Raw genomic sequence first — 26,119 nt, forward strand, 5'->3', positions numbered from 1 at the left:
ATAACACTGACATCTTCTGCAGCACTTTACAGAGTACATAGTCATGTCACTGACTGTCCTCAGAGGAGCTCACAGTCTAATCCTACCATAGTCATAGTCTAATGTCCTACATTATTATTATTATGTATTTATATAGTGCTAACATCTTCTGCAGCACTTTAAAGGACCACTATCATAAAAAAAGTAGGCAGTTAATATCTGACTGAACCGACAGGGCCAGTCCATCTCCTCATGGGGGATTCTCAGAGTTTTCTATGTTTTCAACAGCATTTCCTGAACAGCAGTTGCAAAGTCTAACTGACAAAATAGTGTGCAAGTGAGTAGGGAGGCCGGCTGGTGTCTTACTATTTTGGCAGTTAAACTGCTGGTCAGGAAATCCTGTTGAAAACAAAGAAAACCCTGAGAATCATCCATGAGGAGATGGACTGGCCTAAAACCTGTCAGATTGTAACTGCCTACTTTTTTCGCGATAGTGGTCCTTTAATCACCTTAGTATTGTGATCAGCAAAGGTCCCCATACACACACATTACATTTCTAATGTGATTCCCTGCTGATTCGTTCACTCTGATTAAATCAAATGGAAATCAATTCATTTATATTTCATTGATTTTGACCAAAAATTCATCTAAAGTATCAATCAAACAGGACGCCTGGGTCAATTGGGGGTGGAGCAGGAGTGGCAGATGATTGATAGGCCATAGCATTATATCAAACAGTGCAGCGTTGGGGCTCGATCAGTTAATAGATTCTTCAATAGATTCCCTGCTGGAATCTATTAAAAAATGAATGTGCTGTGTGTGGTAGGAATCAGTTCCTTCTGAACTAGCTTTGGAACATTGGGTAGAAATCAATAGTCGTATGGCCAGCTTCACTCTAACCTGATACTTAATTTTAACCCTTTTCCCATAATGCTATTCTCAAATTCCTAGCCTCAACCTAAATTGCCAAAAGCCCTAGTTTTTAATCTTTCCTAAGCACTTTTTTTTTTTTGTAAGTACCTAAACCTAATAACTTGATCTATTAGTATTTCTAACCTCCCCCCTTTTCTATGGCCGATAACCCTATCCTAACCACGTTGTTGTCATGGGGCGGCTGGAGGTAATGGGCCTTGGGCGGTAAAAAGTACAAATCCGGCCCTGGCTGAGAGATTAAGCTGTCAGCAGCAGAGGGAGGTTGTGTTGAGAAGGATAGGGTGGGAATGGTCTGAGGTGATAGCTACAGGCCTAGGAATGGAAGCCATTTAGTAGCTGGGGAAGGCCCACTCCCTAGGGAACTACCTGTTTTCTAAAGTGACTCCTTGGTCACATGACTCATTTTTTTAAAGGTAATCTTCCTGGAGCATCTGCAAGTATGAAAATTGTGTGAGTAATGGCCCCTCCACTAACAATAATAAATCTGAGAGGGTGAAACAGGGCTTTAAAAAAAATCAACAGAATGTAACCTGATCATTAAAGGCCCTAAATTTAATGTACTGATGATAATTAGTTGTATTGGTTTATAAAGTCTAACATATTACTGAGTTACTCACTTGTCCTTGGTGGCTTGCCACTGTCCGTCACCACAACGGTGGCTGAATACTGGAAACTGACACTGGCCATCGCATAGGAGTCATAATTCAGTGTATTATTGATCTGTCCAGAGGAGGAAAAATAACTTTATTACAGAGGATTCATTTTATCTAAATTACTGTCCAAAAGAAACGCACACACAGAATGCATCACCCATCAGTCTACTGGGGTGTCTGTGGCAGGAGAGATTCTGAGCCTTGGATTTAGTGAGGCCACTTTATTCCTAACGTACAAGTCCAAAAGATGATTCAAACCACAAAGAGATTACTGCTGAGCCTGAGTGACATGCTTCACCTCCACCCTTACCCAAAAACTTTTATACTGCTCCAAACCCAACACTAGCCTTAAAGAGAACCAGATATGATTAAAAAAAAGCTTTTATACATCCCTGGGGCTTCCTCCAGCCTCATACGCACGGATTGCTCCCACGCCGCCGTCCTCTGCTGCCTGGAACCGCCGGTACCAGTCCCGTCATTGCCGTGAGTCGGCCAGTCGGCCGGTGGACGCGGCCGATTCTCCGCATCACACGGCGCTCCCTCTATACAAGTACACATGCGGCTGCCTACTGCACAGCCGCATGCGTACAGGTATGGAGGGAGCCCCTGTGATGCGGACAATTGGCTGCGTCCGCCGGAAGTGACGGGCCCGGTACCGGCGGTTCCAGGAAGCGGAGGATGGCGGCGTGGGAGCGATCCAGGCTTATGGGGCTGGAAGAAGCCCCAGGTATGTATAAAAGCCTTTTTCTATTTTTAGATTGTATTCCTCTCTGGTTCCCTTTAACTCTGCTGCAAATCCCAACACTAGCCTTTACCATGCTCCAAAACCCAACTCTAAACTTCTCCTAGCTCTAAATCTCAACACTAACCATCACCCTTCTCCAAACCCTAAGACTAGCCTTTACTGCAATTCCCAATGCTAGGGTACCCTGTGCCCGTCTCCTGGGCACCACCATCTCCAGAGATCTCAGCTGGAATCCCAGCATCACTGCCATCCAGTGAAAAGCCCAGCAGAGACTCTTCTTCTTCCTCTGCCAACTGAGGAAGTTCGGCATGGCCCAAGAGGTTCTGACAAGCTTTTACTCTGCCACCATTGAGACGATCCTCTGCTCCTCCTCCTTGGTCTGGTATGCTGGCTCCACCGCCAATGACAAGCATAAACTACAGAGTGTGATTAGGTCAGCGGAAAGGATCATTGGAAGACCCCTCCCCACACTCGCCCGCCTATATAACACAAGACTGCACTCTAGGGTGGTGAAGATTGTCAATGATTCCTCTCACCAAGACCACTGCTACTTCAGGCTGCTTCCTTTAGACAGGAGGCTTTGGGCCATCCCCACCAGGACTGCTAGACACAGCACACAGCAACTCTTTCTTTCCCTCAGCAGTCAGCCTCTTAAACTCCTTTCACATACTCCCATCAGAGCTACCCCCCTAGCCGAGGCCAGGCTGTGACACAGCCAAACAGACAGCCGCCCTTTAGAGTTGGGCCAAACCTCCGATTTTAGGTTCGCGAACCTGGTTCGCGAACTTCCGCGGAAGGTTCGGTTCGCGTTAAAGTTCGCGAACCGCAATAGACTTCAATGGGGATGCGAACTTTGAAAAAAATAAATAATTATGCTGGCCACAAAAGTGATGGAAAAGATGTTTCAAGGGGTCTAACACCTGGAGGGGGGCATGGCGGAGTGGGATACATGCCAAAAGTCCCGGGGAAAAATCTGGATTTGACGCAAAGCAGCGTTTTAAGGGCAGAAATCACATTGAATGCTAAATGACAGGCCTAAAGTGCTTTCAAACATCTTGCATGTGTATACATCAATCAGGTAGTGTAATTAAGGTACTGCTTCACACTGACACACCAAACTCACCGTGTAACGCACCGCAAACAGCTGTTTGTGTAGTGACGGCCGTGCTGGACTGGTGCGCACCATGGCGAGAGTGCAGGTTTTGGTGGCTTTACAGCCCATATGGTCGCCTGGCTGATGTAGCTGAATGACAGAACAGTGACTGTCCAGCTGATCAAATTTGGTCTGACCACAATGAGGTATGCAGTGGCGGGTTCACTGAACAGGTATACAGTGGCGGGTCCACTGAACAGAACAGGTATGCAGTGGCGGGTTCACCGAACAGGTATACAGTGGCGGGTCCACTGAACAGAACAGGTATGCAGTGGCGGGTTCACTGAACAGGTATGCAGTGGTGGGTTCACAGAACAGGTATGCAGTGGTGGGTTCACAGCACAGGTATGCAGTGGTGGGTTCAATGAACAGGTATACAGTGGCGGGTCCACTGAACAGAACAGGTATGCAGTGGCAGGTTCACTGAACAGGTATGCAGTGGTGGGTTCACAGCACAGGTATGCAGTGGTGGGTTCACAGAACAGGTATGCAGCGGTGGGTTCACAGCACAGGTATGCAGTGGTGGGTTCAATGAACAGGTATACAGTGGCGGGTCCACTGAACAGAACAGGTATGCAGTGGCAGGTTCACTGAACAGGTATGCAGTGGTGGGTTCACAGCACAGGTATGCAGTGGTGGGTTCACTGAACAGGTATGCAGTGGTGGGTTCACAGCACAGGTATGCAGTGGTGGGTTCAATGAACAGGTATACAGTGGCGGGTCCACTGAACAGAACAGGTATGCAGTGGCAGGTTCACTGAACAGGTATGCAGTGGTGGGTTCACAGCACAGGTATGCAGTGGTGGGTTCACTGAACAGGTATGCAGTGGTGGGTTCACAGCACAGGTATGCAGTGGTGGGTTCACAGCACAGGTATGCAGTGGTGGGTTCACAGCACAGGTATGCAGTGGTGGGTTCACAGCACAGGTATGCAGTGGTGGGTTCACAGAACAGGTATGCAGCCAGACAGGAACAAGTTAAGCCTAACTAATCTTTCCCTGAGAGACAGTCTGCAGCAGCTCGCCCTACTCTCACTAACGCAGGCAGCACACGAGTGACCGTAATGGCCGCCGCTGCCTGCCTTATATAAGGGGGGGTGGGGCTCCAGGGGCTAGTGTAGCCTAATTGGCTACACTGGGCCTGCTGACTGTGATGTAGAGGGTCAAAGTTGACCCTCCATGTGCATTATGGGGCGAACCGAACTTCCGCAAAGGTTCGCCTGCGGGACGCGAACGCGAACCACTGAAGTTCGCATGGAACCGTTCGCAGGCGAACCGTTCGGCCCAACTCTACCGCCCTTTAGACTAATTACTCACGGTTGATTAAATCACGCATGACTATGCACTCAAGGCTAAAAACCTTTTGGTCCTATCTCATATCACATTTTTGGAACTGCTCTGTGTGAAATTGACACTGCTGCTACTATTGCTGCTTTCTGTTGGTAAACTGCATGCTATGTCTCTGTTTGTCTCTTGCTTTCTATATTGTTCTAGTCCTGAACTTTGTTTTTTTTTATTCTGCCAAACCCGGGCTTGACCCAGTCATGCTTGGCGAAATAAACAACTCTGCTCTGATTCTAACCTTTACCATGCTCCAAAACCCAACTCTAGACTTCACTTAGCTCCAAATCCCAACTCTAACTTGTGTAGAAAGGTGACCAGCACTCAGCATCAAAAACTAGACCATGAACAACCATTTCATTCAAGCTATCAGGGGCGTAACTAGAAATCACTGGGCCCCCCTGCGAATATTTGGATGGCCCCCCCCCCCCCATAGGTGCCAAATAATCGTAATGGGGCAGCGTTTCACTGTAAATTAATTGTAAAGTGGGCAGCATTTTACCAGACAATCGTAATGTGGGCCAGAAAATCGTAATGTGGGCAGAGTTCACCAGAAAATCGTAATGTGGGCCTTTAGAAAATCATAATGTGGGCACCAGTCACCAGAAAATCGTAATGTGGGCACCAGTCACCAGAAAATCGTAACGTGAGCAGCAGTCACCAGAGAATTGTAACGTGGACAGCATTCACCAGACAATCGTAACGTGGGCAGTGTTCACCAGAAAATCGTAATGTGAGCCAGAAAATCGTAATGTGGGCAGCGTTCACCAGAAAATCGTAACGTGGACAGCATTCACCAGACAATCGTAACGTGGGCAGTGTTCACCAGAAAATCGTAATGTGGGCCAGAAAATCGTAATGTGGGCAGAGTTCACCAGAAAATCGCAATGTGGGCAGCAGTCACCAGAAAATCCTAATGTGGGCAGCAGTCACCAGAAAATCGCAATGTGGGCATCAGTCACCAGAAAATCCTAATGTGGGCAGCAGTCACCAGAATATCGTAATGTGGGCAGCAGTCACCAGAAAATCCTAATGTGGGCAGCAGTCAGTCACCAGAATATCATAATGTGGGCAGCACACACCAGAAAATCCTAATGTGGGCAGCAGTCACCAGAAAATCGCAATGTGGGCAGCAGTCACCAGAAAATCGCAATGTGGGCAGCAGTCACCAGAAAATCGCAATGTGGGCAGCAGTCACCAGAAAATCGCAATGTGGGCAGCAGTCACCAGAAAATCGTAATGTGGGCAGCAGTCACCAGAAAATCGTAATGTGGGCAGCAGACACCAGAAAATCGCAATGTGGGCAGCAGACACCTGAAAATCGCAATGTGGGCAGCAGACACTTGAAAATCGCAATGTGGGCAGCAGACACCTGAAAATCGCAATGTGGGCAGCAGACACCTGAAAATCGTAATGTGGGCAGCAGACACCTGAAAATCGTAATGTGGGCAGCAGACACCTGAAAATCGTAATGTGGGCAGCAGACACCAGAAAATCATAATATGGGCAGCAGACACCTGAAAATCGTAATGTGGGCAGCAGACACCTGAAAATCGTAATGTGGGCAGCAGACACCAGAAAATCGCAATGTGGGCAGCAGTGACCAGAAAATCGCAATGAGGGCAGCAGTGACCAGAAAATCGTAATGTGGGCAGCAGACACCTGAAAATCGTAATGTGGGCATCAGTCACCAGAAAATCGCAATGTGGGCATCAGTCACCAGAAAATCGCAATGTGGGCATCAGTCACCAGAAAATCGCAATGTGGGCAGCAGACACCAGAAAATCGCAATGTGGGCAGCAGACACCAGAAAATCGCAATGTGGGCAGCAGACACCAGAAAATCGCAATGTGGGCAGCAGTGACCAAAAAATCGTAATGTGGGCAGCAGACACCAGAAAATCCTAATGTGGGCAGCAGTCACCAGAAAATCGCAATGTGGGCAGCAGTGACCAGAAAATCGCAATGTGGGCAGCAGTGACCAGAAAATCGTAATGTGGGCAGCAGACACCAGAAAATCCTAATGTGGGCAGCAGACACCAGAAAATCGTAATGTGGGCAGCAGACACCAGAAAATCCTAATGTGGGCAGCAGACACCAGAAAATCGCAATGTGGGCAGCAGTCACCAGAAAATCCTAATGTGGGCAGCAGACACCAGAAAATCCTAATGTGGGCAGCAGTCACCAGAAAATCCTAATGTGGGCAGCAGACACCAGAAAATCCTAATGTGGGCAGCAGTCACCAGAAAATCCTAATGTGGGCAGCAGTCACCAGAAAATCGCAATGTGGGCAGCAGACACCTGAAAATCATAATGTGGGCGGCAGACACCTGAAAATCGTAATGTGGGCAGCAGACACCTGAAAATCACAATGTAGGCAGCAGACACTAGAAAAAAAAAATGCACCTGTGAAAAAAAAAACAATTCACTTACCTGACAGAAGTCTTCTCCTCTCCCGGCATCTGGCTCGCAGCTCCCCGAGTCCTCCTGCAGCACATCTCCCGCGCTGACAGGCAGAGTGCAGGGCTACGGCAAGATGGCTGCCGAAGCCCTGTACTAGAGACACAAATAGTCTCCAGTGTAGGGCTTCTTCGGCGGCCATCTTGCCGTAGCCCTGCTCTGCCTGCCGGAGACTATGCAGGCTGCTGGAGCGGAGCGGGGCTGCGGGGAATGAACTGGCGCAGCATCTATTAGACGCTGCGGCCAGTTGAGCACCTTGCTGGGGGGTCCAGAGCAGCGCTCCCCCCACGCACAGTGAGCGGGCCCCAGAGCAGCCCCGGGCCCCCCTGCGGCTGAGGGGGTCGCATCCCCGGTAGGTACGCCGGTGTTTACAAAACAATGTATGCATCTCCTGCTGACTGTATACTGTATATAGCTGTGTGTCCTAACATCTTGTATACAGGAACAAAGTCTGAAGATGGCTCATTAGCCAAAGGCTCACGGTTTTCTTTTGGTTAGCCAATAAATATTATCATTCTATTACAAAGCGTAAAAACTTCCTGCTGACTGATTAAGATCTGTCTTAACTTGCCCTAAGTGCTAAATTGTCACTGTGTAAAGTACACCTGAACTTATGCTAGGTACGCATGATGCAATTTTCTGACAGATTTACTGTCAGATCGACTATTTCCAACATGTCCGATCTGCTATCCGATAGATTTTCTGAATTATTTTTTCATAGAAATGAACGGAAAATCTATTGAAAAATTGATCGGAAATCAGATCAGACATTGGAAATAATCGATCTGACAGTAAATCTGTCAGAATTGCATCGTGTGTACCTAGCATTACACAGCGTGTGTAGTGTCGGATCCCTCTACTTACCTGTTCTGTTTTGGATGGGTTTCTATCCTTTGCGCTGCACCATCACCGGCTGTTTGTGACCTGTTTGTGACTCTGACTGCAGCTAGTCGCACAGAGGTCAAAGAAGCAGTGCATACTCTGTCCTCTCGGGCTTCTTGTAATTTCGCACTCCTGGTATGCAGGTGCACAGCAGCCGAGGCTTGGAGTGTTATGGGTATGGGTATGTGTACTTGACAAGTGCTGTGCTCATGTATGAGCATCATTTCTGAATTATGCAAGCCCTGAACACTATCGGCTGCTGTGCATCCAGGCTGGAGTGCAAAATTACATGGAGTGGACAGAGCATGCACTGCTTCTTTATTGAACAGGGCAAAGCAGCAAAACAGACAGGAGCCCATTTAACCCAGTGATGACTAGTCTCAGAGTTGGACAGAATGGGGGGGGGGGAGGGCGGTTGGTGACAGCCGGCCTAGGGCACTGAAAAGTACAAATCCGGCCCTTCCCGCTTCTTCAGGTCAATACAAGTGCCTTTAAAATATGATCACAAGCAAGGACGCCAGAAATTCATTTCCATGCTTGTGGATTTGGCAGGATTTGGCACAGTGGAAGTAATACGACATTGGCAGTAAGACAACACAGATTTACAGAGACAGCAACATGTTACAAAAGATGAAAACAGTAGTACTAGTACAACCTCTAGCAATACAATGAACAGTGAACAGGGCAGCGACAGCCGCGGTCAGATGGCAGTCAGTAGATGGCTACAGGGGGAAGTGTTTGTGGAGAGGGCAGAGTTCAAAAGTCTAACGGCCATGGGGAAAAAGGTGTTCCTACACCGTGTGGTCTTGGCCGGGATGGAACGCAAACCTCCGGCCCGATTTGTGCTGAATGAAAAACCTGTGGCCTAGGCGGGAGAGGTCGCCAGCGATTTTCATTGCTTGGGCAAGCAGTCTAGTATTATAGATGAGGTCTAAAGGCGGGGGGGGGGGGGGGGTTAGGTTTCTCAATCATTTTCTCCGCTGAGCTGATGAGACCCCCTGAATTTTGTATCTGTCGCTGGCGGAAGAGCTAGTGTACCAGACCATGGACGAGCAAAGGACTGACTTGATGGTGCCAAAGTAGAAGGATCTCAGAAGTTCCTGGGCCATACTGAACTTCTTTAGTTTGCCATAGGAAGAAGAGTCTTTGCTGCGTCTTCTTCTGAGTTGAGATAAAAACATTGATTGAATTGGCCTAAATGTTTCATACATTAATATTAGATTTAATGCTTTAAATTGAATCCAATGCCTAATCTATTAAAAATACTGAATAGTATATGATGCTCTTTAGAACAACTGAAGGAAGAGGTATTATGGAGGCTGCCATATTTATTTCCTTTTAAGCAATACCAGTTGCCTGGTTGAAATGCTGATCCTTTGGATCTAATACTTTTAGCCAAAAACCCTGAACAAGCATGCAGCAGATCAGCTGTTTCTGACACTATTGTCAGATCTGACCAGATTAGCTGCATGCTTATTTCTGGTGTAATTCAGACAGACACTACTGCAGCCAGAGATCATCAAGGTTACCAGGCAACTGGTATTAATAGGAAACAAATATGGTAGCCTCCACATTTTACATTTTTATTATTATTATTATTATTATTATTTAGTATTTATATAGTACCAGCATCTTCCACAGCTCTGTATAGAGTATATTGTCTTGTCACTTAACTGTCCCTCAGAGGGGCTTACAATCTAATCCCTACCATAGTCATATGTCTATGTAAGTATCATGTAGTGTATGGATCACAGTCTAGGGCCAATTTTATGGGGAAGCCAAATAACTTATCTGTATGTTTTTGGGATGTGGGAGGAAATCAGAGTGCCCAGAGGAAACCCACAAGAGAACATACAAACTCCTTGCAGATAGTGCCCTGGCTGGGATTCGAACCGGGAATCCAACGCTGAAATGCAAGAGCGCTAACCACAACGCCACCGTGCTGCCCAGAGTATCATTAATCTCACCTGTAGTTGGGTGCCACTCATGCGAAATGAGTAGAGGGAGTTGGTATTGGGTACGATGGAGTAGGTCAGGGTAGTCCCATTATAGTCCGGATCTATACACTGAAAATCTGCAAGTTTAAAACCAACTGGTTCATTCTGTGAAACTTCTTCCCTGTATGTGGAAGAAAATGGGTAAATATCACCTACAAATCATCAAAGCAAATATTACGAACAACATCTCTTCATCCGGTAATGCAGAGAACCAGAGGAATAAGAAGCAAGCTGGAATATCATATACCGTATTTTTCGCCGTATAAGACGCTCTGGCATATAAGACGCACCCAGGGCAAAAATCAGGAACAAAAGAAAAAACTAAACCTAGGTGTGTCTATGATGCAGGGGTGTCTTAAAGACTTTTACCCCCCCCCCCCCTTTTCAGTTACATTACATACTATTACGCCACATAAGGGGACAGTGTTATGATTGGTTGTTCCCATGTTGCCTACCTATGTTCCTCTATGTGGTCAGTGTAGTGATTGGCTGTTCCTGTGTCCCCCTGTGCTGTGTCTCCCTGTGCCTGCTGTGTCCCCCTGTTCTGCCTGCCATGTCCCCCTGTTGTGCCTGTGGCCCCCTGTGTCAGTGTCCCCCTATTGTGCCAGTGTCCCCCTGTTGTGCCAGTGTCCCCTGTGGCAGTGTCCCCCTGTTGTGCCAGTTCCCCCTGTGCCTGCCATGTCCCCCTGTTGTGCCTGTGCCCCCCTGTTGTACCTGTGCCCTCCTGTTGTGCCAGTGGCCCCCTGTTGTGCCAGTGGCCCCCTGTTGTACCTGTGCCCCCCCTGTTGTGCCAGTGTCCCCCTGTTGTGCCAGTGTCTCTTGTGCCCGTGGCCCCCTGTTGTGCCAGTTCCCCCTGTGCCTGCCATGTCCCCCTGTTGTGCCTGTGCCCCCCTCCCCTTTTGTGCCAGTGTCCACCTCTGTAAGTGTCCTCCAGTGCTGGTGTCCCCCCTGTACAGGCAGCGTGAGTACACTTAATACATTACCTGCTCCTGCCGCCGCGCTCCTGGCTCCAATCCTGCCCGATCCTCTTCTTCCATCTACTGCTGCCCGCTGCTGCCCCCGCCGAACATCGCTGGCCAGTCCTAATTAGCCGCAGGGATACGCTATCATCACACGCATGCCGCCAAACAACGCTGGCCAGATCTAATTAGCCGCACAGGGATACGCCGCGCACGCTGATCTCGTATCCCTGCGCGGCTAATTAGGACCGGCCAGCGTTGTTCGGCGGCATGCGTGTGATGATAGCGTATCCTTGCGGCTAATTAGGACTGGCCAGCGATGTTCGGCGGGGGCAGCAGCGGGCAGCAGTAGATGGAAGAAGAGGATCGGGAAGGATTGGAGCCAGGAGCGCGGCGGCAGGAGCAGGTAATTTATATACTGCTTCCCTGCGCACCTCTGCACCCCAAAATCCGTACCTTCGCCGCATAAGACGCACCCACTTTTCCCCCAACATTTTGGGGAAGAAAAAGTGCGTCTTATACGGCGAAAAATACAATAATAAGCAAACGCTTTTTGTAACGTATACAGCTGTATTTCGTATCTCCTGTGCGCTGGGTGTACTTCTCAGTATCTGTTCATTTTTCCTTCCTAATTGGTATTGCTATACTTCTCAGTATCTTTTCTTATTCTGTGTGTTCGGTTTTATCCAAGATTTATTTTTTAGCCATCCACGATGATATGGCTGTAATTCTTAGTATACGTTTTTATTTTGTACATTCTTTAAGTATGGCCAGCGCTCTCATTGCGGCAAGGGGGACAAATGCCCCAGGGCCCCCAAGCGCTGCGAGCCCCGGGACTTTGTCGCCCCCCTTCCCCAGTTTTCTCCCTGATTCAAGGCTGTCATCCTGGGACCCCCTTACGTAATAACATGTGCCGGGTCACTAAGGAGAGGCAGCCATCGTGGGGCACAGATATACCCGGACAGGTGAGTTCATAGTGCTCACAACACTGCAGGAGCTGCAGGCAGGGCCGGGCCGAGGCAGAGGCAAGAGAGGCTCCAGCCTCAGGGCGCAGTGTAGGAGGGGGCGCACAACTCACTTAGTTATCATTCCCCTATTGTGTTTGAAGCAGAGAGAAATAAGAAAAGGGGATTCATGGCAGTGACTGCAAGCCAGATAACTAGAGATTGAGGGGTTGGGGGCGCTGGGGCGCCTCTTAGTCTAATAGCAATCAGTGTGATGGTTGAGGTGGGAGGGATGGAGGGGCTCACTTTGGTTTCTCAGCCTTGGGAGCTAGAGGAGTTTGTCCCGGCTCTGGCTGCAGGTACGACATCCTTGGAGCAGGAAAGGTGGGGGGGGGGGGTGGCTCTCGTAAGCCGGGGGGATAAGTCCCCCCAGGTTCATTTTGCCCCAGGGTCTCAGTGTTGTGTATGGATTTTGCACACTAGTACTTCTCTGACTCAGCAACATAGGTGCAGTTCTCAATACAAGGAGCATTACAGTCTTCATATATTAAGGGCTCGTTTCCACTAGTGCGGTGCGAATCCCTGGGATTCCACCGCTGACGAAATCGCATGCGGATGCGATTCCGCGTGCGTTTTTTGCCGCGAATTCGCATGCGATTTCGCATAGGCAGGGTCTATGCGAATTTAACCATGTCACTGCCTGACTCAATTTGTATTACTTTTCAAAAACGCACGTGCGTTTTCCCTATTAAATACATGGGCTGCGATTCGCCTGCATTCCTCACGCAGGCGAATTCTGCAGGCCCTACCATGCAGAAAAATCCTGCACAGAAAAACGCACGAAAACAATGACAAGTGGAAACAGTCCCATCCACTTTCATTGCCTATGCGAATTCGCATGCAGGCCACGCATGCGAATTCGCCCTAGTGGAAACGGGCCCTTATTCTTACATTGCAGTACTTGATGATGTCAGGTCCTGTGAGTGGTTTATACTTACACCACAATGGCGGGGCTGCACTGTGGAGAGAATTCGTTGACATCAGTGACAATAATAGTCACATTGGTAGTAGCGCTGTTACTGCGCTGATATTTGTCATATGCACGGACTTGCAGGACAGTAGTGACCAGAGATGGGTTGGTTTCCAGGTCCAGATTGAAGGCTGTCCTGATTGTCCCGGTCACTGAAAGAACAACACCATTTGGTCACATATAGATTGTATATGGTAATCAGTAGCAGCAGAAGCAGCACATGACTCTCCGCATTACAAAAACCTCTATGCCCTATTGGTATTTGTTTACCCATCTCAGGCAGATAAAACTAAAGCCTCATACACCACATTAGAGCTTTGTCGGCTAAGGAAACAGGAAGTGGGGCAGTTTCTGCTAAAAATCAAGCATGTATATGGTATAGGAGATGTCATCTCAGCAGAGCTCATTGTTCTCCTTCTTATCTCTCCCACTCAATCCTGCTCCATTGTCCCTCCTCTTACTTCCTTAGCAACCAAATGCATTGCAGGCACCTATACACCTCATAGTGTAATTGTGCATGTGCATGCACTATAAGGAGCTTGTGGTGTCAGGTAAGGAGATGCTTACTTAAAGAGACACTGAAACGAAAAAAAAAATATGATATAATGAATTGGTTGTGTACTATGAATAATTACTAGAAGATTAGCAGCAAAGAAAATATCCTCATATTTTTATTTTCAGGTATATAGTGTTTTTTCTAACATTGCATCATTCTCTAATATGTGCAGATTACACAACACTCAGCATTCAAAATGATTCTTTCAGAGCAGTCTGTGAACTAATGACCTCTCCTCTGGCAGAGAAAAAGAAACCAGTTGAGATAATAAAAGTCAGATAACAGCCTTCTCCACGACTTTGAAAGTCATAGAGCTTAATGGCTTTTTTGCATAGAGATAACAACTGGAGTTTCTTAACTCTTCCTGTACTGGAAACAATTAGACTGATGTATATGATCTTAATGTTTTATTTCTTAGCTGTACTACACATACAAATCATAATATCATAATTTTTTTTTTCGCTTCAGTGTCTCTTTAACCACTTGAGGACCCACCCTTTACCCCCCCCCTTAAGGACCAGCGCTGTTTGTTTGGATCTGTGCTGGGTGGGCTCTGCAGCCCCCAGCACAGATCCGCGGCCACACAGAGCGATCAGATCGCCCCCCTTTTTTTCCCCCTATGGGGATGATGTGCAGGGGGGGGTCTGATCGCTCCTACCTGCAGGCATGTTGCGGGGGGGCACCTCAAAGCCCCCCTCCGCGGCGACATTCTCCCCCCTCCCTCTCCTACCTGCTCCCCCGGGAGATCTGGGCTGCACAGGACGCTATCCGTCCTGTGCAGCCAGTGACAGGACGTCCCCTGTCACATGGCGGCGATCCCCGGCCGCTGATTGGCCGGGGATCGCCGATCTGCCTTACGGCGCTGCTGCGCAGCAGCGCCGTACAAATGTAAACAAAGCGGATTATTTCCGCTTGTGTTTACATTTAGCCTGCGAGCCGCCATCGGCGGCCCGCAGGCTATTCACGGAGCCCCCCGCCGTGAATTGACAGGAAGCAGCCGCTCGCACGAGCGGCTGCTTCCTGATTAATCAGCCTGCAGCTGGCGACGCAGTACTGCGTCGCTGGTCCTGCAGCTGCCACTTTGCCGACGCACGGTATAAGCGTGCGGTCGGCAAGTGGTTAAGAACAGCCCACCTTGGACATTGGCTGTTCCCGCTCACCTTGGGATGATTATGCCTATGTTCCAGTTCCCCATTACTTCTGTTACATTCTACAGGATATAAAACAGACAGGAAATTCTTTAAAGACTAGTCATAATGACAAGCAGAGGTGTTACCACCGGAGTCCCAAAAAGATAGATTAGACCATTATAGAGTTACCTTTCCAGATTCCACCAAACACTGATATTGAAGTTATAACAAGAATATATTTTTTTCCTGAATGGAAACTTGAAGTGAAAAGTATATAAGAGGCTGCAACCATAGACCTGCAACCTGTGGCACTGGGACTGTCACCCCTTTGTCCATAAACAACCTTAGACCAAAGTGTCCATAATCAACCTTAGACCAACAGTTATTCCTCATAGTCTTTCACAGAACACCACTCCTGCTAGCTAGGTAACTTGTCAGGAGAAGCTGTAGATCTCTGTTTCCATACATATCCCCTAGGAGGTGCTGGTGACCAGATACCTGGTTCAATGTAGTAGGTAGTGCTGGGGTTGATTAGCTCGTATATAACGTTACTCCCGCTGGCCTTCAGCGTGGTCACAAGATATGATGGTCCACCGTTCTCAGGGATGATGAAAACATAAGCTGATGACCTGCAACAAAGAAGAAGAGCAGAAAACATGAAGATGTTTCTTACCAGAACTAAGTCTGATCAATCCAAGAAGATTAAAGGACACTTGAAGTGAGAGGAATATTGGGACTGACATATTTATTTCCTTATAAACAATACAATTTGCCTGGCTGTCCTGCTGATCATCTACCTCTTTAATGTTTAGCCGTAGACCTTAAAGCAGTGGTGCCCACACTTTTTCGACTGGTGAGCTACTTTGAAATTTGCCATGACCAAGAAATCTACCAATACAGGTAGCAAAGTCTAGGTGCCCAGTATAGGTAGCTAAGTCTAGATGCCCAGTACAGGTAAAGAAGTATAGGTGCCCAGTACAGGTAGCTAAGTATAGGTGCCCAGTACAGGTAGCTAAGTACAGGTGCTAAGTATGGGTGCCCAGTATAGGTAGCTAAGTATAGGTGCCCGGTATACGTAGCTAAGTATAGGTAGCTAGGTATAAGTGCTGCTAGTATAGGTGCCCAGTATAGGTAGCTAGGTATAGGTGCCCAGTATACGTAGCTACCGTATTTTTCGGCATATAAGACGCTCCGGCATATAAGACGCACCTTGGTTTAGAGGGCAAAAATAAGGGGAAAAAAAATAAACTAAACCTAGGTGCGTCTACACTGCTGGGGCGTCTTATGGACCTTTTACCCCCTAAAACTGCCTCTAAGCTACTCTATCTACACTACACTAATCCCTGCTGCCCTAACAACTAAACTACACAGCAATACAATACACTACACTACCACAACACATTAATACACTTCACTACACTATGCTACACTACACTACCACAACACTAACACAACACACCACTGCAATACCCTTCACTACACTATACTACACTACAATGCACTGACACAACACACAGCTTCACTACACTACACTGTACTATACAAACACTAAGCTGCACTACAATGACATGAATACTACACCTGTTCTTGCCGCCATGCTCCTCTTCCCCTCGCTTCAGCCGCGATCCTCTTCACCTCCTCAGGCGCAGTTCTCGGATGCCACCTCCGCCGCCAGGTCCTCCGCTCCTGTGAAGGGGAAAAGAAAACATTAGTGGCATTGTCCCCCTCTCCTGCCGCGATCCGCTCGGCGCTGCCACTCACGGAAAGCCGCCGCCGCCCCCTCCGCCGCTACACGCCGAGCGTCCATCCTCTTGCCCTCCTACTTCCTGTTTACATCACGTGCAGCCGCGTCATGCGTAGCCCCAGCCGCGTTGCACTCGGGCTACGCATGACGCGGCTGCACGTGATGTAAACAGGAAGTAGGAGGGCAAGAGGATGGACGCTCGGCGTGTAGCGGCGGAGGGGGCGGCGGCGGCATTCCGTGAGTGGCAGCGCCGAGCGGATCGCGGCAGGAGAGGGGGACAATGCCACTAATGTTTTCTTTTCCCCTTCACAGGAGCGGAGGACCTGGCGGCGGAGGTGGCATCCGAGAACTGCGCCTGAGGAGGTGAAGAGGATCGCGGCTGAAGCGAGGGGAAGAGGAGCATGGCGGCAAGATGGGTAAGCGCTTCCCTGCGCACTCTGCAACATTTTTTTGGGTGCATTTGGCATATAAGACGCACCCAATTTTTCCCCCCTGTTTTGGGGAAGAAAAAGTGCGTCTTATATGCCGAAAAATACGGTAAGTATAGGTGCCAGTATAGGCAGCTAGGTATAGGTGCTGCCAGTATAGGTATCTAAGTATAGTAATTACTTATCTCCCTCCAGCTCCAGCGTTGGTGTCTGCGTCCCAATCTCCCCTGGTGTGGATCTCTACAAAATGACTTTACTGAAAATCCTGTGGTGCCCAGAAAGTGTTTTCTGCACGCCTCAACCAGAGCCGGCGCTACCATAGAGGCAAAGGGGGCAATCGTCCCAGGGCCCCAGAGCCTATAGAGGCCCCCAAGGTGTCTCCCCACCATCTTAACTGTTTCTCCACCGGGTCTCTGCAGAGTAGCATCTCACCTGTGCTGGGGGGCAGGTGAGATCCTACACTGCCTAAGACTCTGCAGGGGCCCCAGGGAGCACAGTTAAGTTGGGAGGTGATTGGGAGGGAGGGTCAGAAGCTGACTCAGGGGCCCAGGAGAGAAATTTGGCTGCAACAAAGGGCCGTAATGCTGCTTTTTGGTCAAGGTTTCTGTTGGGGGGCCCCCAGGTTAATTTTGCCCTAGGGCCCCATTGTTACTAGAACCGGCCCTGGCCTCACCCCCCATCATGGGTGGTCAGCCAGAGAGTGCTGCTCCATATGAAAGAGCTCCCAGTCTCCCCTCCGCTCCTGCTTCTTCATGGAGAGCAGATGAGACATTGGGCATTCGGTCCGGTGAGCCGAAAATGTGGCCGCTTCCCATTAGATTCTGCTGCCAGTGCTGCTCCCAGCTAATTAGGAAGGGAATGGGGAGGGGAGATGCACGGCTGAAGGGAGAGGCCCTCCACTTCATCCAGGCATCTCCCCATCCCTTCCTTCCCTGATTGGCCTCACGGCAGCAGCAGAATCTGATCGGAAATGGCCACAATCTACAGCTGCTACCAGCCAAATTTGCTGGGAGTCTGGACGCAGGTCGGTGCTAGTAAAAAAGGGCGCACAGGCATAGTGGACAAAAAGGGCGGTTTAGGCACCACCAGTGTAGTGGTTAGATTTAGGCACCACCAGTGGGGTGGTTAGATTTAGGCACCACCAGGGGGTGTTTAGGTTTAGGTACCACCAGGGGGGTGGTTAGGTTTAGACACCACCAGAGGGGTGGTTAGGGTTAGGCACCACCAGGGGGGTGGTTAGGATTATTCACCACCAGGGGGGTGGTTAGGTTTAGGAACCACCAGGGGGGTGGTTAGGGTTAGGCACCACCAGGGGGTGGTTAGGGTTAGGCACCACCAGGGGGGTGGTTAGGGTTAGGCACCAGGGGTGGTTAGGGTTAGGCACCACCAGGGGGATGGTTAGGGTTAGGCACCACCAGGGGGGTGGTTAGGGTTAGGCACCACCAGGGGGGTGGTTAGGGTTAGGCACCACCAGAGGCGTTTCTAGGGTCCCTGGAGATCGGGGGCACCTGTGGGCACCAGGCAGGGAGAGCAAAAAATGGGCGTGGCCATGCGGTGAGTTGGCGTGGCCATGGGTGGGGCCAAATGTACATGAACTTAGCAGCGGTGTAAGCTACGGATAACGGGCCTGCCCATCGAAATATTGGACGGAGCCCCCTGTCCTTTATTTAGATAATTTACAATCAGTATAGGCATAGATCAAAGATGTATATGCACATACAATTTTGATTGGTCAATCACTGACCCCCAATTTTCCCACCCCCGTGCAGGAAGTGGGCCAACAGACAATGCATTTTATGAACAGAGCTAAAATTGGCTAATCAAAATTGTATGTGTGTACCAGGCTTTACAGCTAATACTGTACATACTGAAAGTAGCAGGGATCAGCATACAATACAGCTGGTTTACAATCAAAGGCACAGTACACACTGGAGGTAGATCAGCACACAGTGCAGGCACTAGAGAACAGCGTATACTGTACATACTGTAGGCAGCAGAATTCAGCACACTGCAGCTAGCGTGCCAAAAATATGAGGATCACGTTGTGCGGCGTGCTTATCGCGCCGCACCGAAAAATGGGTGGGCCATGGACCAGAATATAGGTGTGGTAACGGGTGGAGACAAATTTACATGAACCTAGCAATGGTGGGACATCAGATTAGGACAGTGGTGGCGAACCTTTTGGAGGCCGAGTGCCCAAACTGCAACCCAAAAGTCACTTATCTATAGCAAAGTGGCAACAGCAATTTAAACTAAATACTGTACAAACGTTTTAACTCATACATGAACATTATGGAAAATCCAAGTTGAAAATACACTGTGAAGATAAACAATTTCATCCATCCTACTCCTGAAAAATGTATTCAATTGTTTAGAACCTCCCAGTTTTATTTTCTGTTTTAAAAAGTAGGTTTAATGCTATTGTCTCATATGTTAAGGATTCAGCTTTTCCCATAGTCTCGCAGTTAGCAATCATGTGACCCCCAACAAGACATATTCAGCAATCATGAGGCCCCCAACAAATCATGAGGCTCCCAACAAGACAAATTCAGCAATCATGAGGCCCCCAACAAATCATGAGGCCCCCAACAAGACAAATTCAGCAATCATGAGGCCTCCAACAAATCATGAGGCCCCCAACAAGACAAATTCAGCAATCTTGAGGCCCCCAACAAATCATAAGGCTCCCAACAAGACAAATTCAGCAGTCATGAGGCACATAAATAGACAGCATTTCACATAAATAGGCAGAATGCCCCCTTAATAAGGTAGCCCCCCAAGTTAGGTAGTGAGTGACAGGGACCCCCAGGTTAGCTAGTGAGTGACAGGCGCCTCCAGTTAGGTAGTGAGTGACAGGGACCCCGATAGTGAGTGACAGGGAGCCCCTTTAGGTAGTGAGTGAGTGCCAGGGAGCCCCTTTAGGCAGTGAGTGAGTGACAGGGAGACCCTTTAGGCAGTGAGTGAGTGACAGGGAGCCCCTTTAGGCAGTGAGTGAGTGACAGGGAGGCCCTTTAGGCAGTGAGTGAGTGACAGGGAGGCCCTTTAGGCAGTGAGTGAGTGCCAGGGAGGCCCTTTAGGCAGTGAGTGAGTGCCAGGGAGGCCCTTTAGGCAGTGAGTGAGTGCCAGGGAGGCCCTTTAGGCAGTGAGTGAGTGCCAGGGAGGCCCTTTAGGCAGTGAGTGAGTGACAGGGAGGCCCTTTAGGCAGTGAGTGAGTGACAGGGAGGCCCTTTAGGCAGTGAGTGAGTGACAGGGAGGCCCTTTAGGCAGTGAGTGAGTGCCAGGGAGGCCCTTTAGGCAGTGAGTGAGTGCCAGGCAGGGGAGGACTGGGACCTTTTGGCCTGGAGGGAAAACACAAACTAGAGGCCCATTTTCACGGCAGCATGGGCCCAAATTACATCACACACGTGCCCCATGTGCTATATGCCAAAAGTCACATGGGAAATACAGCAAGGACACATGAGGGACAGCGTGACAGGTAAAGTATAATGCTCTGGCAATGGGGGGCACAAAACATTTTGAGTTACAACAGCCGGGGTTTCCGTCACGTTCATTGTTCGTGATTATCGCACTGGATCGACCACATCAGCCCGAGATTTCCCAGCATCTCAGATCGATACTTTCAACCAATTTCCAACCGAAATCAGACAAATATTTTCCCACGGACCCTGCAGGCAAGCCTCTGCTCTGCATCGTGCTGTTTATATTTACCAGCTTGCCCACCCTCTAATTACTCTGTAATTAGGCATCGATTTCCCTCGGCCAGCCTAGTGGTTAACATTGCCTTATACAAAAACATGTAACAGGCACTGTACCAGCCCTAAATCATTAAATGAGAGGCAGCCTGGGGGGAAATTTCCGCCCTTCCCCCCTGGCCAGTCCTCCCCTGGTGCCAGGGAGCCCCTTTAGGCAGTGAGTGAGTGCCAGGGAGCCCCTTTAGGCAGTGAGTGAGTGCCAGGGAGCCCCTTTAGGAAGTGAGTGAGTGCCAGGGGGCCCCTTTAGGGAGTGAGTGAGTGCCAGGGAGCCCCTTTAGGGAGTGAGTGAGTGCCAGGGAGCCCCTTTAGGCAGTGAGTGAGTGACAGGGAGGCCCTTTAGGCAGTGAGTGAGTGACAGGGAGGCCCTTTAGGGAGTGAGTGAGTGACAGGGAGGCCCTTTAGGGAGTGAGTAAATGACAGGGAGCCCCTTTAGGGAGTGAGTGCCAGGGAGCCCCTTTAGGGAGTGAGTGAGTGACAGGGAGCCCCTTTAGGGAGTGAGTGCGTGCCAGGGAGCCCCTTTAGGGAGTGAGTGAGTGACAGGGAGGCCCTTTAGGGAATGAGTGAGTGAGTGAGTGAGTGACAGGGAGGCCCTTTAGGGAGGGAGGGAGTGAGTGAGTGAGTGACAAGGAGGCCCCCCCTCTAGCCGCCGCTCCCCCCCTACCTCTCAGCAGACCTCAGGATCAGCGGCGACCCGACCAGTTGTACGAGCGGGCGCTGGACGCACCAGCTCTATATGCGGAAGTGATGTCACTTCCGCATATCAGTGCGGGCGCTGGGTCCTAGCGCCTGCACGATTGGTCGCCGGCTCGCTGCCTGATCCTGAGGTCTGAGACTGTCAGTGACGGGGCGGCTGGATGGAGCCGCTGAGTCTGACAGAGGGGGCGGCCGGGCGGAGATCCGTGGCACCCCAGGACAGATTGGGGGCACGTGCCCCCCCAAAACAGGGCTAGCGACGCCCCTGGGCACCACCAGGGGGGTCTAGGGGTTAGGGATAGGTACAAGGAGGGCTCTGTGTGAGAGTAAGGTTAGGTATAGTTACAGCACAATATATGTAATATATACAATTTATTAAATTATGTATATTTAAACAAAGAGGGGTTAGGGATAGGAAGAGATATGTGTAAGCCTACAGTTAGGTATAATTGCAGTAAAATATCTGTAAAATCTACCATTGCATTGCTATGCTTAATACAAGTGTAAATATCGTTTTTGTTATAGACGCTATTTGACATTTCATTTCAGAATTCGTTTGTTGTTATAGACGGTATTTTGCCATTTCATTTCCGTTTATTTAACGTATTTTGCACTAAATTTTCATTTCCAACCTCTTAAACGAAAAATATGGTTTTGCATTAAAACTTACAATTTCGGCTATACCCCGCGCCCTTTTTTCCAGGCGCCCTTTTTTGATACACGCACGCAGGTCTGCCGATCAGACAGTCGCGATCTACCAGTAGATCATGATCAACCTATTGGGCACCCCTGCCTTAAAGAATATACAAGGAGAATAAATAAATCTAACTTTACTTAAATGGGGCATAGCGGCGTAGCAGGAGCACTGGACTCCAGTGCAAGTTTTACAGTGGGCCCCAGAACAATTGATACAGCGCATGAAAACCTGCCAAGGACAACCACAGTGTCTGAGGTACAAGAAGGAGATTGGAAACAGTTTGTTATTGATCACTACTATTCAAAGCATCTACAGTATAGAAGTGATTATTACCAGCACAGGACCAATAAAGGCCCAAGGGCCCCTGTGCCGTCGCAACCTCTGCATCCCTATTGCTACGCCACTGCTGGGGCTTCTTCCAGCCCCCAGAAATCATGTGTGTTCCTTGCCGCAGCTCCGGTTTACTCCCGTTTTCCCTCGGCAGAATCTGCAGTATCGCCAACCCCCGATGGGCATGTGCCTGCATCGCCCATGAACGTGCCTATGTCATTGGAAGGGCATGCCCGCGCATGCGCAGCTGGCCCATTGGGGTAGGCGATACTGCAGAGGCTGCCGGTGGAAGATGAGAGAAGAGCTGCAGCGTGGGACACACGTGACTTCTAGGGGCTGCAAGAAGCCCCAGGTGAGTAAAGATAGATTTATTTATTCATCTTGTCTGTCCTTTAAATCAGATGTTTCTGACTGAAGTTTGACTGGATTAGCTGCATGCTTGTTTCAAGTGAGTGATTCGGACATTACTGCAGGCAAAGAGATCAGCAGGAATGCAAAGCGACCAGGATTGTTTAACAGGAATATAAGTATGTCAACGTTCATATCCCTCACACTTCAGGTGTCCATAGCTTTGACATCTTCTGCATCACTTTACAGAGTACATAGTCATGTCTCTTAAAGGGAACCTGAACAGAGTAAAATTATTTAAAATAAACACATTATCTTCCCAGCTATATGGTTTAGCTGAAACATTGTTTTTAAAGGGGACAGCACAGTTTTTGGGATGGGTGCTGCACAATTGATAGCAAGAAAAATGTTGCATGTTTTAAAAGGATTTGTGAATACATTTTGATAATTTTGCAATATTCTGGAATTTTTTGTATTTTTTAGTATTAGATATGGTGTGCAATGACACACATGGTGAGAGTTGGCATATAAACACATGATGTATCTGCAAATGAATTTCCTCTCAGAAATTCAACCTCTGTGTATCGCAAACCTACAGACCGTCCCACATACCTAAGATATGACAGTTTTCATCCCAAGCACATTAAGAACTCTATAATTTACAGCCAAGCTATAAGGTACAACCGGATTTGTTCTGACAGGATGGACAGAGACAAGCACCTTAAGAACACTTTCATTAAACAAGGTTACAGTCCTCCAATGGCTGAGGCCCAAATCAGGAAAGCCAGCAACATCCCCAGGACTGAACTCCTGAAATATAAGCAAAACCAGAAAGAGGAACGTGTCCCTTTGGTTGTCACCTACAACCCACACCTGGAAATCTTAAGGAGGATTGCTAAGGAACTTCATCCCATTTTACACAAGGATCACAGACTGAGAACGATATTCCCTAAACCTCCACTCTTGTCATATCGGCAACCACACAATCTAAAACAGATGATTGTCAGGAGCTCTTTGAATAGGCCTCAACAAAACGGAACATCACCCTGCCGACAAAAAATATGTGGGACCTGCAGACACATTTACTCCACTGACAGGGTAACGATACCAGGTTCACAACAGGAGTACAGAGTACAAGGTAAATTTTCTTGTGGGTCCACCAATCTGGTATATCTGATCATGTGTGCTAAATGCCCCAATGTTATGTACGTGGGAGAAACTGGACAAACTCTGCGCAAACGTATGAATGGACACAGGCACACTATTAATGATACCAAATGTGGACTCCCAGTTACTACACACTTTCGGTCCAACGGACACAGCATGGATGATCTTCGTGTCACTGCCCTGAAGGGCGGCTTCAAAACGTCAAATGACCGATTAATAGCAGAAACAAAATTCATAAATTGTTTCAAAGCTGTGCAGAAGGGTTTGAATAAGGACAACAACTTTCTATATTGGTATGAGATTGATGATATATGAACTGTCTCAGCCACCCTAGCTGAACTTGTGAACTAAGAATTTACGATACCTCTGGGTCAATCCTAATACCAGGTCTGTGAGCAATAAAGTAAACAAGGATCCTTATCTTACCCCATTTAGATGGTCTGTTTGTATTAAGGCATCTTAATGATGTATTTATGCTTGAAAAAAATATATGTTTTCCCTTTTGATGTTGCATGTATATAAGCTGTCTGTACCACCAGCTTGCAAACTAACAGGATGTAAACCTGACGAAGGCTGCAAGGCCGAAAGCTTGTTTATTCTTATTCATTTGTAGTTAGCCAATAAATGGTATCATCCTGATTTAAAACTTCTTGCGTTTCCTCTCAGAAGCTCACCATTTTCTTCTAACAACTATCCCTTCCAGTTCTGACAAGATGTTGTCAGAACTGAAATATATCAGTTGCTGTCAGTTATATATCGGTTGCTGTCAGATACCATATATAACTGAAAGTAAAACTGATGTGCAAAGTAATGTCCATGTTTCTGTATGGCTTACATGGGCGATATTACAGTTTAACAGTGTGCTGACCAGGAATAGATAGATTAGAGTCCGCACACTTCCAGGTTGAAGAAAGTCCAAAAGAGTTTTATTTATCAACACACATGTACAGCAAAATGGCTGACATGTTTCGGACAACAGTCCTTACTCATAGCCTAACAAATACTGACATCTTAAAGTGGAGCCAAATTAAAAATACAAGATTTCAGAAATAAAATCTATTTTCTAAATTATAATAATAAATAGCAGCCTTTTTTCAGCTGCATGATGACAAATATAAAATATTTTACATTTATTGGTGGAACTCCTCCCTTCCTTTCATATTGCTGGGCCAGAATCCGGCAAACTGGTGGAGTAGGTGGTGTCCGGCAAAGGAGGAATTGCTAATGGCTGCCACCTGTATAACCCTAGTTATGAAAAGAGAAGGGTGAAAAGCATGCACTGAAATGCTCATAGGCTTGAAGGAGTGTTTATTTATATTTGTATGTGTCAGAGTGGTGCAACTAAATATTTTGAATTAAAAAAATTTTTGGTTTGGGTCCGCTTTAACAAGACATATATACACATATGTTCTCCAGGTACCACCCCAAAAGTGGGTGTGTCTGGGAAAAACTTCCAATCATTAAAACTTAAAGACACAGTAGTCTAAAACCTCAGTTGTTACGATAAAAGGACATGAACTTATATTTTATATATTGATATCTTTTTATAATTTTCTTTAGATTCTAAAGAAAATTATAAAAAGATATCAATATATAAAATGTAAGTCCCACCTCGCATTTAGACCCGTAGGGGTTCTGGTGCCCAACTGGTGAATCCAGAAGGCTTCTCTAGTTCGTAGTTTTTTATACAGATCAGATCACCCCATCTTATCAGAACAGTGACCCTCTCAACTCCCTGAAATGAGAAACCCTGCATGCTGCCGCCATGCACCTCTCTATAATGCCCTGTCACATTGCTAATATTGTTGGCATTCTATAAGGCACCATTAAAATGTTCCGATATCATCTGTCTGAGGAGACGTGTGGTGCAGCCCACATATTGGAGGCTGCAGATGGTACAGGAGATCCGCCGCTGACAGACGCGTTTGAGGCAGGGCTGCAGCTCATAGCCGTGCCTCACACGGAAGCGCACAGGGGCAGCAAAATCCACGACCAAGTTGGTTGTGGATTTTGCAGGGGGGATTTGGGGGGTAAAGACCCCTTTTAGCAGGGGCAAACATGCCCCTGCTGAATATAAGCTTAAAATCCATTTTTAATCTGGCTTCAGACTCTTTAAGACTCGCCAGGACATGTTTTGTGTCTTTAATAAGACCAGGCAATCTCAGAACCAAGGGTTGCAGATGGGAGTCCAGCCATTTGC

The 26,119-nt window shown here is 48.1% G+C and overlaps 1 protein-coding gene across 1 annotated transcript in view; it reads right to left on the reverse strand.

Annotated features, from left to right (window-relative positions):
- The window catches only part of LOC137531613 (cadherin-related family member 4-like), a 116,763-nt gene that overhangs the window by 51,949 nt on the left and 38,695 nt on the right, over positions 1-26,119 (reverse strand). The window contains exons 8-11 of the mRNA XM_068251553.1: positions 15,259-15,389; positions 13,043-13,226; positions 10,112-10,262; positions 1,530-1,632 (exon numbers count right to left, since the gene is read on the reverse strand). Of these exons, the coding sequence (XP_068107654.1) occupies positions 1,530-1,632; positions 10,112-10,262; positions 13,043-13,226; positions 15,259-15,389 (569 nt within the window). The remainder of the gene's footprint in view (positions 1-1,529; positions 1,633-10,111; positions 10,263-13,042; positions 13,227-15,258; positions 15,390-26,119) is intronic.

This window comes from Hyperolius riggenbachi, chromosome 9, assembly GCF_040937935.1.
Source record: "Hyperolius riggenbachi isolate aHypRig1 chromosome 9, aHypRig1.pri, whole genome shotgun sequence".
NCBI classification, from domain to species: domain Eukaryota; kingdom Metazoa; phylum Chordata; class Amphibia; order Anura; family Hyperoliidae; genus Hyperolius; species Hyperolius riggenbachi.